General features: G+C 41.8%; 1 protein-coding gene across 1 annotated transcript; it reads left to right on the top strand.

The window, feature by feature from the left end:
* Window positions 1-3,460: 3,460 nt before the first annotated feature.
* LOC123483452 (intestinal mucin-like protein) lies at window positions 3,461-11,214 on the top strand (the record flags this gene model as incomplete). Its single annotated transcript, XM_045213487.1, has 19 exons — window positions 3,461-3,782; window positions 3,899-4,104; window positions 4,253-4,424; window positions 4,525-4,772; window positions 4,979-5,162; window positions 5,322-5,523; window positions 5,764-5,936; window positions 6,079-6,148; window positions 6,235-6,356; window positions 6,571-6,602; window positions 6,968-7,136; window positions 7,304-7,408; window positions 7,560-7,600; window positions 7,809-7,931; window positions 8,073-8,171; window positions 8,267-8,395; window positions 10,186-10,225; window positions 10,432-10,555; window positions 10,758-11,214. Coding segments are annotated over 19 exons (2,775 nt in total), but the record flags the coding sequence as incomplete, so codon positions are not given.
* Between the last annotated feature and the right edge of the window lie 1,118 nt (window positions 11,215-12,332).

The raw sequence follows: 12,332 nt of genomic DNA, 5'->3' as shown, positions 1-12,332 counted from the left end.
TGAAACCTCTACCTCAACATCACAGCCCACAACAACAGGTGAAGAAACAACAGGGCCAGTTGTCATAACGTCCAAACCCATTACTTTAACCACAACTACAAAGGCACCCACTTCAACTGCAGAAGTAACTACACCTACCACAGGTGGAACTACAACAATTGAAGAAACCACAACTGAGACAATTCCATCAACATCCACAAAGCCACCTAAAGTAGTCACCACCGGCCCAACAACCACTTCCACCACTGTAATCGTTGAAACCTCTACCTCAACATCAAAACCCACAACAACAGGTGAAGAAACAACAGGGCCAGTTGTCATAACGTCCAAACCCATTACTTTAACAACAACTACAATTGCACCCACTTCAACTGCAGAGGTAACTACACCTACAACAGGTGGAACTACAACAATTGAAGAAACCACAACTGAGACAATTCCATCAACATCCACAAAGCCACCTAAAGTAGTCACCACAGGCCCAACAACCACTTCCACCACTGTAATTGTTGAAACCTCTACCTCGACATCACAACCCACAACAACACGTGAAGAAACAACAGGGCCAGTTGTCATAACTTCCAAACCCACTACTTTAACAACAACTACAATTGCACCCACAGCAACTGCAGAGGTAACTACACCTACCACAGGTGGAACTACAACAATTGAACAAACCACAACTGAGACAATTCCATCTACATCAACAAAGCCACCTAAAGTAGTCACCACCGGCCCAACAACCACTTCCACCACTGTAATTGTTGAAACCTCTACCTCGACATCACAACCCACAACAACACGTGAAGAAACAACAGGGCCAGTTGTCATAACTTCCAAACCCACTACTTTAACAACAACTACAATTGCACCCACAACAACTGCAGAGGTAACTACACCTACAACAGGTGGAACTACAACAATTGAAGAAACAACAACTGAGACAATTTCATCAACATCCACAAAGCCACCAAAAGTAGTCACCACTGGCCCAACAACCACTTCCACCACTGTAATTGTTGAAACCTCTACCTCAACATCACAACCCACAACAACACATGAAGAAACAACAGGGCCAATAGTCATAACTTCCAAACCCACTACTTTAACAACAACTACAATTGCACCCACTTCAACTGCAGAGGTAACTACACCTACCACTGGTGGAACTACAACAATTGAAGAAACCACAACTGAGACAATTCCATCTACATCCACAAAGCCACCTAAAGTAGTCACCACCGGCCCAACAACCACTTCCACCACTGTAATTGTTGAAACCTCTACCTCAACATCACAGCCCACAACAACAGGTGAAGAAACAACAGGGCCAATAGTCATAACTTCCAAACCCACTACTTTAACAACAACTACAATTGCACCCACAACAATTGCAGAGGTAACTACATCTACAACAGGTGGAACTACAACAATTGAAGAAACAACAACTGAGACAATTTCATCAACATCCACAAAGCCACCAAAAGTAGTCACCACTGGCCCAACAACCACTTCCACCACTGTAATTGTTGAAACCTCTACCTCAACATCACAACCCACAACAACACATGAAGAAACAACAGGGCCAATAGTCATAACTTCCAAACCCACTACTTTAACAACAACTACAATTGCACCCACTTCAACTGCAGAGGTAACTACACCTACCACTGGTGGAACTACAACAATTGAAGAAACCACAACTGAGACAATTCCATCTACATCCACAAAGCCACCTAAAGTAGTCACCACCGGCCCAACAACCACTTCCACCACTGTAATTGTTGAAACCTCTACCTCAACATCACAGCCCACAACAACAGGTGAAGAAACAACAGGGCCAATAGTCATAACTTCCAAACCCACTACTTTAACAACAACTACAATTGCACCCACAACAATTGCAGAGGTAACTACACCTACAACAGGTGGAACTACAACAATTGAAGAAACAACAACTGAGACAATTTCATCAACATCCACAAAGCCACCAAAAGTAGTCACCACTGGCCCAACAACCACTTCCACCACTGTAATTGTTGAAACCTCTACCTCAACATCACAACCCACAACAACACATGAAGAAACAACAGGGCCAATAGTCATAACTTCCAAACCCACTACTTTAACAACAACTACAATTGTACCCACTTCAACTGCAGAGGTAACTACACCTACCACTGGTGGAACTACAACAATTGAAGAAACCACAACTGAGACAATTCCATCTACATCCACAAAGCCACCTAAAGTAGTCACCACCGGCCCAACAACCACTTCCACCACTGTAATTGTTGAAACCTCTACCTCAACATCACAGCCCACAACAACAGGTGAAGAAACAACAGGGCCAATAGTCATAACTTCCAAACCCACTACTTTAACAACAACTACAAATGCACCCACAACAACTGCAGAGGTAACTACACCTACCACAGGTGGAACTACAACAGGTAAAGAAACCACAACTGAGACAAATCCATCTACATCCACAAAGCCACCTAAAGTAGTCACCACTGGCCCAACAACAACTTCCACCACTGTAATTATTGAAACCTCTACCTCAACATCACAACCCACAACAACACGTGAAGAAACAACAGGGCCAGTTGTCATAACTTCCAAACCCACTACTTTAACAACAACTACAATTGCACCCACAACAACTGCAGAGGTAACTACACCTACAACAGGTGGAACTACAACAATTGAAGAAACCACAACTGAGACAATTCCATCAACATCCACAAAGCCACCTAAAGTAGTCACCACCGGCCCAACAACCACTTCCACCACTGTAATTGTTGAAACCTCTACCTCAACATCACAACCCACAACAACAGGTGAAGAAACAACAGGGCCAGTTGTCATAACGTCCAAACCCATTACTTTAACAACAACTACAATTGCACCCACTTCAACTGCAGAGGTAACTACACCTACAACAGGTGGAACTACAACAATTGAAGAAACCACAACTGAGACAATTCCATCAACATCCACAAAGCCACCTAAAGTAGTCACCACCGGCCCAACAACCACTTCCACCACTGTAATTGTTGAAACCTCTACCTCAACATCACAACCCACAACAACAGGTGAAGAAACAACAGGGCCTGTTGTCATAACGTCCAAACCCATTACTTTAACAACAACTACAATTGCACCCACTTCAACTGCAGAGGTAACTACACCTACAACAGGTGGAACTACAACAATTGAAGAAACCACAACTGAGACAATTCCATCTACATCCACAAAGCCACCTAAAGTAGTCACCACAGGCCCAACAACCACTTCCACCACTGTAATTGTTGAAACCTCTACCTCAACATCACAACCCACAACAACAGGTGAAGAAACAACAGGGCCAGTTGTCATAACGTCCAAACCCATTACTTTAACAACAACTACAATTGCACCCACTTCAACTGCAGAGGTAACTACACCTACAACAGGTGGAACTACAACAATTGAAGAAACCACAACTGAGACAATTCCATCTACATCCACAAAGCCACCTAAAGTAGTCACAACTGGCCCAATTACATATTCTACAACTGCTATCATTGTGACTTCAACTTCAACATCACTGACTTCAACTTCAACATCACAGCCTTCAACAACAAGTACAGGAACAACAGAGCCAGTTGTCATCACAGGCATATTAGAAACAACAAGAAATCCTTCAACTTCACCACAAGTGATCATTACACCTACATCACAAGTAGTCACCACCAGCCAGTGCATTTGCAATGTTAATGGGACACAGTATCTACCAGGTAATATGTTATAAATGTTATTCAGACAATCAAAATTAATGACATTCCACTAATCTTTTAATGAACTTTCATTTGCAAACTGAAATGTTCTAACGCTTGCCTTTGTCAACAATCAGGGAACCTAGTGTATAATGTGACCGATGCTTCAGGGTGGTGCTTCACCGCTTACTGCAAAGCAACGTGTCAAGTTGAAGTGGAATCAAATCCATGTCCTTCCTCTACACCACCCACTTTATCACCCACAACGTCAGAAGAGACCACGACCCCACCACCAACAACTCAATCCTCTCCAGACTGCACTAGCGTTCAGCCACCAAGAAAGGTCATTTTTGCCTACAAATCTTTAAAAAATATATATATATAATAAAATGGGTGTATGGTTATATTTGTCTTTGTGGTGTAATGCTTGTATGTTCAACCCTGTGTGTACATGTTTGAGTAATTGTTTCCCCTTATCAAATCAATGGCAGAATGGAGAATCTTGGCAGCTGAATAGCTGTACCACAGCAATTTGCCAGGATGGCATTGTTGTCCAGCTACCAGTAAAATGCAAGCCAGTGGAGCCACTACAGTGTGAGAATGGCCGTCCACCTGTCAAGGTCTATGATTCAGCTGGATGCTGCTTCACATATGAATGTGAATGTAAGTGACAACATACAATCTAAAACCCCAACTTTTGAGTTTTCAATGTCCTCTGTCAATAGCTTAGATTATTATCAACTCATATTTTATCATGTTGCAGGTGTATGCAGTGGATGGGGTGGATCTCACTATATTACATTTGATGGAGTATATTACAATTTCCAGGAGAACTGCTCATACACCTTAATGAAAGAAATCAACTTAAAATACAACCTTACCATTATTGTTGATAACCACTACTGTGGAAACGCTGACAGTGGATTCTGTCCTCAGTCCCTTATCATTCATTACAAATCCTATGAAGTGATTCTTACCCAGCAGAGATCTGGTGAAACAACAGAAAATGTGGTAACTATTTTAAAATATAATTCTCATTGCTTGTATTATTTAATATCCATAATTGTTTTATGTATGCTACTGCGTTATCATGCTTTATTGAAATCTCATAACTTTAAATTAAAACCAATAAAGGTGTCAACATTGTCATGTTCCTGCTTTCAAGATAACACATGACTCAACCATCTAAATGTGTATTCATTTCTACACAAATGCAGGTATATGTCAACAGTAAACAAATCTACCCAGCTTACAGAATGGGTGACATTGCTCTAACAAGTACAGGTGTGGAGGTCATGCTGGAGATCCCTGATCTTAAGGTTCAGGTGTCTTACAAGAGGTCATCATTTAGCATCAACCTTCCTTATTCCCTCTTCCAAAGCAGCACAGAGGGCCAGTGTGGTGAGTATTATTAAAGAGGGTCAATATACATTTCACAGTTTCAAACCTTCAGTAGATGCTCCTATCTAGACCACCCTATAGAAATTGCATACAACAAGGAATCTATGACCTGGCCTTGCTAACTAGGGTTCACCCTACTTAATGTCTGTATTTTTCAAGGTACCTGTGATAATTCCCAGAAGAATGACTGCCAGTCACCTAATGGTCAGATACAGAGCTGCTCAGTCGCAGCTAGCCAGTGGCTGGTTCCAAACCAGGACTGTCCAACTCCTCCAACAGCACCACCCTCTACCACCCCGGCAACCCCAAGCACGTCCCCTACACCCTGCAAGACAGCCATTTGTGAAATCATGAACAGCAAGTAAGGAACATATCAAACTAAGTTTGAAAAAGGGAACAAGCACACAATAGGAATGCCTAAATGATAATTCACTTCCTAATGTGTTTTATCAATTGTAATGTACATTTTCTGTACTGTTAATTTGCTTGTATTTGCACCTGTTTTTATCATAATACAGGTACCGTTCCATTGGCATTTCTAGTTAAAGGTTGCACTCCATGCATCTCTTTAAATCACTCTCTATGTTATTTTCTGTCAAAGGGTCTTTGAGGCATGCCATAAAGCGGTTTCTCCTGACGCCTTTGTTCAGGCCTGTAGTTCAGATGTCTGCAACAATGCTAATTCTAGATGCTCTAGTCTGGAGGCGTATGCATCTGAATGTGCAAATAAAGGGATCTGCATTGACTGGAGGAAGTCCACCGATGGAGAATGTGGTGAGCTATGAATCCAAGCATAGATGTCATGCCACAAATTCATTGACTAATGTGTAACATTAGCAGATGTCATAAGCAGCTACTTTAAAAAAACATGTTTTGCTGGTGTTTAGCATAACTGTGACCTATTTTTGTCCTACAGACCATACATGCCCAGACACTAAGGTGTACATGCCATGTGGTCCAGCAGTTGAACCAACATGTAATACCAGGTAAGCTATATTCTGATTGGATGTAATATGAGCCTTCTTTTAAATAAATTATCTCCTGCATAATCCAAAACCTCTTTTGTTTGCAGATATAATGAGAAGTATTTGAACAATCAAACCCAAATGACCAATAAGACGAAGGAGGGTTGCTTCTGTCCATCTGGAACCGTCTTGTTCAGCACCTACTCTGATACTTGTGTGGTCTCCTGTGGTAAGAATGGGTTATGGGATATTTTGCAGGTCACTATCAATATGAGAATTAGACCTTTCTGTGCTTTGAAACCTTGAATTAATCATGAATCATGGTTTACTGACTTTATTTGTAATGGAACGGTTAACAAAATGTGTTGTTGTGGAGGTGTGAAGAACAAGACCCCAACTATGTGAGACAAACATTTTAAACACACCCTGTATTCATTCCTCAGGCTGCACTGGACCTGATGGCAACCCCAAAATGGTAAGAATTTCCTCCATCTAAATATTCTCCAGATATTCATTCTCACATAGACATATCATGAGACGCATATCACATGAGTCAAGGGAACTCACATAGGATGGATACTTTTCATTGGCACAGTATAGGTATTGGCCTCTTTATTCCTTCCAATGAACAGACCAGAAGAAAACTTTTAATATCTGAATAACCACCTCCAACCCATTTCTTCTCACCTAATGATGGTTCATAAGAATTGCCATGGTTAAATCCAGTTCATTGCAGAACAACAACATTTGAGTTACTCATCTGTCTGTTTTGAGTTTTCATAAAGATGGAGTCTTTTCTTTTTATGTGTTGACCTGACATGACCCTGTTTTTCCCTTAAGCCTGGTGATACATGGGAGAGTGTTTGCCAGCAGTGCACCTGTGACAAGGACTCTATGGTTGTCCAGTGCCAGCCTATCACTTGCCCCACACCAGTCATACCCATCTGCAATGAAACTGGATACAGACTGGTGAACAAGACAGAAGGCTGCTGCCAGAAATATACATGTGGTGAGTGATGGAACAGTGACCCTTCAGTGAATCATTAGAAAGCCAACTCTTACTCATACAGTACTAGACCAATATTGTCTGAAGTGTTCTGTAGGGTCATAGGGGGGTTATTTGACCCTCTATCAGCTTGTCTTTTAATCACTTCTCATTGGTTACCTCTGTAACAGAGTGCGATGCACTGCTTTGCCCCAAAATCATGATGGACTGCCAGCCAGGGTGGGAGGCAATTATAAGCACGTCCATCTCAAGCTGCTGTCCAGAGTATACCTGTGGTAAGTCCCTTTGATTTGCTTCATCAGTGGTTTAGTTAGTTCATTGACTTTGTAATTCCCAGGTATCACTAGTTTGAATTACGTTTGTGTTAACAATGACATGAATCGCTGGTATCACTGACTGATTTCTTCTCAATGTGTGTCTGTTTAGTTCCTAAGGGTGTATGTGTCTACAATAACATTGAGTACCAGGTAAGAATAAATAATTTCAAAGAAATTAAATTCAACAAGCTTCTGAAAGATACACACACAAATAGCTTGAGATAAGCTGTATTGTGTTTGCTGCCCTCATAATTGGTCATATTCTACTATAGAACTGCTTCCTTTGCACTCTGACCCTCCTCTATTCAAACAGTCTGTTATAGTGGATGATAACTTTTGTCTCTCTCCTTCACTCCAGCCTGGTGCTCAAGTTCCTAAAGGAACATGTGAGAATTGTATCTGCAGCTCGACCATGGATCCTAGCACCAAGCTCAACAACATTGTGTGCACAAATATCTCCTGCGACACTACATGTTCACAGGTAGTCATGTCTCTCTTAACAAAGATGATAAATGCATTTACATATTTATAAGAAACTTGCAGTAGCCTACTCTGGAGACTACCGCATGCTTATAAAATAAGTGAACAATGATTCAATGATGGCTCTCCATCCTTGTCTTAGGGCTTCCAGTATCAGGCCATACCTGGTCAGTGTTGTGGGAAGTGTGTACAGACAAGCTGTGTGGTTAATATGCCAGATAACACCAAACACACTATTCAGGTGAGTACAACAAGAGTGTGTATGAGGATGCATAATCTGTCTGCATGATCTGAAACTCCATCATAATTCTTCATAATCTTCTCCTTGTGCGACAGGTGAACCAAACATGGTCACCACCTGGTGACAAATGTGTGGAGTACACATGTGAGAAAACGGATGGCCAATATATACCAAGGGAGGTGAAGACTGTGTGCCCTGCATTCAGCCCAGAGAACTGTGTCCCAGTGAGTTTCTGTCCTATCTCACCTCCATTGTGGGGACAATCAAAACTGCAGTTACAGTGGGGGAAAAAAGTATTTAGTCAGCCACCAATTGTGCATGTTCTCCCACTTAAAAAGATGAGAGAGGCCTGTAATTTTCATCATAGGTACACGTCAACTATGACAGACAAATTGAGAATTTTCTTCTCCAGAAAATCACATTGTAGGATTTTTAATGAATTTATTTGCAAATTATGGTGGAAAATAAGTATTTGGTCACCTACATACAAGCAAGATTTCTGGCTCTCACAGACCTGTAACTTCTTCTTTAAGAGGCTCCTCTGTCCTCCACTCGCTACCTGTATTAATGGCACCTGCTTGAACTTGTTATCAGTATAAAAGACACCTGTCCACAACCTCAAACAGTCACACTCCAAACTCCACTATGGCCAAGACCAAAGAGCTGTCAAAGGACACCAGAAACAAAATTGTAGACCTGCACCAGGCTGGGAAGACTGAATCTGCAATAGGTAAGCAGCTTGGTTTGAAGAAATCAACTGTGGGAGCAATTATTAAGAAATGGAAGACATACAAGACCACTGATAATCTCCCTCGATCTGGGGCTCCACGCAAGATCTCACCCCGTGGGGTCAAAATGATCACAAGAACGGTGAGCAAAAATCCCAGAACCACACGGGGGGACCTAGTGAATGACCTGCAGAGAGCTGGGACCAAAGTAACAAAGCCTACCATCAGTAACACACTACGCCGCCAGGGACTCAAATCCTGCAGTGCCAGACGTGTCCCCCTGCTTAAGCCAGTACATGTCCAGGCCTGTCTGAAGTTTGCTAGAGTGCATTTGGATGATCCAGAAGAGGATTGGGAGAATGTCATATGGTCAGATGAAACCAAAATATAACTTTTTGGTAAAAACTCAACTCGTCGTGTTTGGAGGACAAAGAATACTGAGTTGCATCCAAAGAACACCATACCTACTGTGAAGCATGGGGGTGGAAACATCATGCTTTGAGGCTGTTTTTCTGCAAAGGGACCAGGACGACTGATCCGTGTAAAGGAAAGAATGAATGGGGCCATGTATCGTAAGATTTTGAGTGAAAACCTCCTTCCATCAGCAAGGGCATTGAAGACGAAACGTGGCTGGGTCTTTCAGCATGACAATGATCCCAAACACACCGCCCGGGCAACGAAGGAGTGGCTTCGTAAGAAGCATTTCAAGGTCCTGGAGTGGCCTAGCCAGTCTCCAGATCTCAACCCCATAGAAAATCTTTGGAGGGAGTTGAAAGTCTGTGTTGCCCAGCGACAGCCCCAAAACATCACTGCTCTAGAGGAGATCTGCATGGAGGAATGGGCCAAAATACCAGCAACAGTGTGTGAAAACCTTGTGAAGACTTACAGAAAACGTTTGACCTGTGTCATTGCCAACAAAGGGTATATAACAAAGTATTGAGAAACTTTTGTTATTGACCAAATACTTATTTTCCACCATAATTTGCAAATAAATTCATTAAAAATCCTACAATGTGATTTTCTGGATTTTTTTCTTCTCATTTTGTCTGTCATAGTTGACGTGTTGACTATGATGAAAATTACAGAGAACTTGCACAATTGGTGGCTGACTAAATACTTTTTCCCCCCACTGTACACTGTTTTCCATTCTCACTCAGAATGTTACTATCAGTCCTAGCGCTCTTGGGTCATAGCGAAAGAGGTTTCAGTAACATTTAGAATGGAAGGGAGCTCACAATTTATACAAACTGCCACTTATAAATCATCTATCCTATTTTTTACCCCAGGGCACAGAAAAGACAGATGCAAATGGATGCTGCAAGACCTGTAAGTAACACGTCCAGCCAAAGCATTCCTAATAACCACCTATCTACTGGTTAATAATAGCTTGCTATGTCACCTAAACAATAAAATAAGACCAACAGGAAACATTGTGCCTACATGCTGGCCAAAAATGTATATGTTGTCTGTTTCTGCTTAAGCTATTTAATAATGTATCAAACAATAACTCTTGATGCATCTTCCCTGACCAGGCACAGAACGCAGCAATGTCTGTGAGATGAAGTACACCACCACTAGCATCGTCATCAGTGGCTGTGCGACCACTGAGCCTGTGGAGATCAATTCCTGCTCAGGAAACTGTGGAACCTCTTCCATGTAAGTACTACAGATGCTGAATGCAGCACTAGTCAATGTCATGCAGGCCCCAGTCAGTGATCACTTATTCACCATATATTGTGCCCTTTATGAACTAGGAGCTTATTTGACTTATTTACTGCTCCTGTGCTCATCTTGTCAAGACAACCCAGGAAATTCAAGCCCTCTTTTCAACTTGTCTTGTGTTTATGTGGATGTGCAGGTACTCAGCAGAGGCCAACACCATGATGCACTACTGCTCCTGCTGCCAAGAGGCGACCACTAGCCAGAAAGAGGTGGAGCTGATCTGCCCTGATGGGTCAAAGGTCAAGCACTCCTACATCCACGTTGAGTCGTGCGGATGTCATGTCACAGACTGTGATGCAGGCATGACCGCTGCCCCGGGAACGACCAGACAGCGCAGGAGAAGGCGCTAAACGTCTAGGGAGACAACATACACACTGATATCAGAATTATCCTCATGACATCGAATGTTTTAGTCCAAATTTGTTTTCTTGTTAACTTTTATTTACATTTTCATGCCAGTGTATTTCTACAATCGGCAGCACTTAGTATTATGTTCTTATACCTTCATTGTAGAATGAATGTATTTTCAATGATAAATGTAGTGGAGAATCTCTTTTCTCATTTGTAGTGATTAATAAACAACAGCAACATCATGTGCTTCTGCATGTTCCTTTTGCTTTTTGAGCAATTCTCACATTCCTTCAAGCTATTCACAGTGATCACTATAACAGTAACATTATGCTACTTGGAGGTTTAACTGCCAAAATAATGGAAAGTGTCTTAATATGGCGTTGGGCCACCACGAGCCGCCAGAAGAGCTTGAATGCACCTTGGCATAGATTCTCAAAGTGTCTGAAACTCTACTGGAGGGATGCAACACCATTTTTCCAAGTGAAATTCCATCATTTGGTGTTTTGTTGATGGTGGTGGAAAATGCTGTCTCAGGCGCTGCTCCAGAATCTCCCATAAGTGTTCAATTGGGTTGATATCTGGTGACTGAGACGGACATGGCATATGGTTTACATCATTTTTATGCTCATCAAACCATTCAGGGAACACTTGTGCCATGTGGATGGGGGCATTGTCATCCACTCCCATCAGGATAGAAATGATTCACCATAAATTGAAGGTGATCACTCAGAATGGTTGTGTATTTACTGGTGCTTATCTTACCTTCAGTGGTATTCAAAGTTGGGGTTGCGACGGAACTGCAGTGGGGTCGCCAAAATGTAATACAAATAAAATAAAATAGGGTACAGATTGTTGTATGGGACAATATACAAACGTTTTTGAGAAAGACAATTTGAAAGATACCATTTTGAATACATTTATATATTGGTTTCGTTTATTTTTGATAAGAGATGAAAATGCAATGCATTAAAGGTTATTTGTTGATGTCAAAATCTGGCTGAAACAATTGGGGGTCCCCGCTGAAAAAGTTTGAATACCAGTGCTCTCGGGGTTGAGTGGACCTAAGCCATGGCAGGAAAATGCACCACACACCATAACAGAGCCACCAGAACTCTCATTTACGCAAGAGTTTCTATTATTTTGGCAGTTACCTGTAGCTATCTACCAGTGGCTTTTGAAAATATATTGACGCAACAAAACATGCCAAGCAGTAAGCCACAAGTTAGTAAAGGTATAATAAAATATGTAGCTAGAATAGGGTAGTGACGTTCTTGTGTCATTGACAACATGGTGGGATTTAAAGGGGCAATCTGCAGTTCAGACAAAGCTGAGGGATAGGGCTGGAGAAATGTAACCACTC

Source organism: Coregonus clupeaformis, unplaced genomic scaffold (assembly GCF_020615455.1).
Source record: "Coregonus clupeaformis isolate EN_2021a unplaced genomic scaffold, ASM2061545v1 scaf0114, whole genome shotgun sequence".
In the NCBI taxonomy this organism is placed as follows: Eukaryota; Metazoa; Chordata; class Actinopteri; order Salmoniformes; family Salmonidae; genus Coregonus; species Coregonus clupeaformis.
This window is presented reverse-complemented; position numbering and strand designations above follow the sequence as displayed.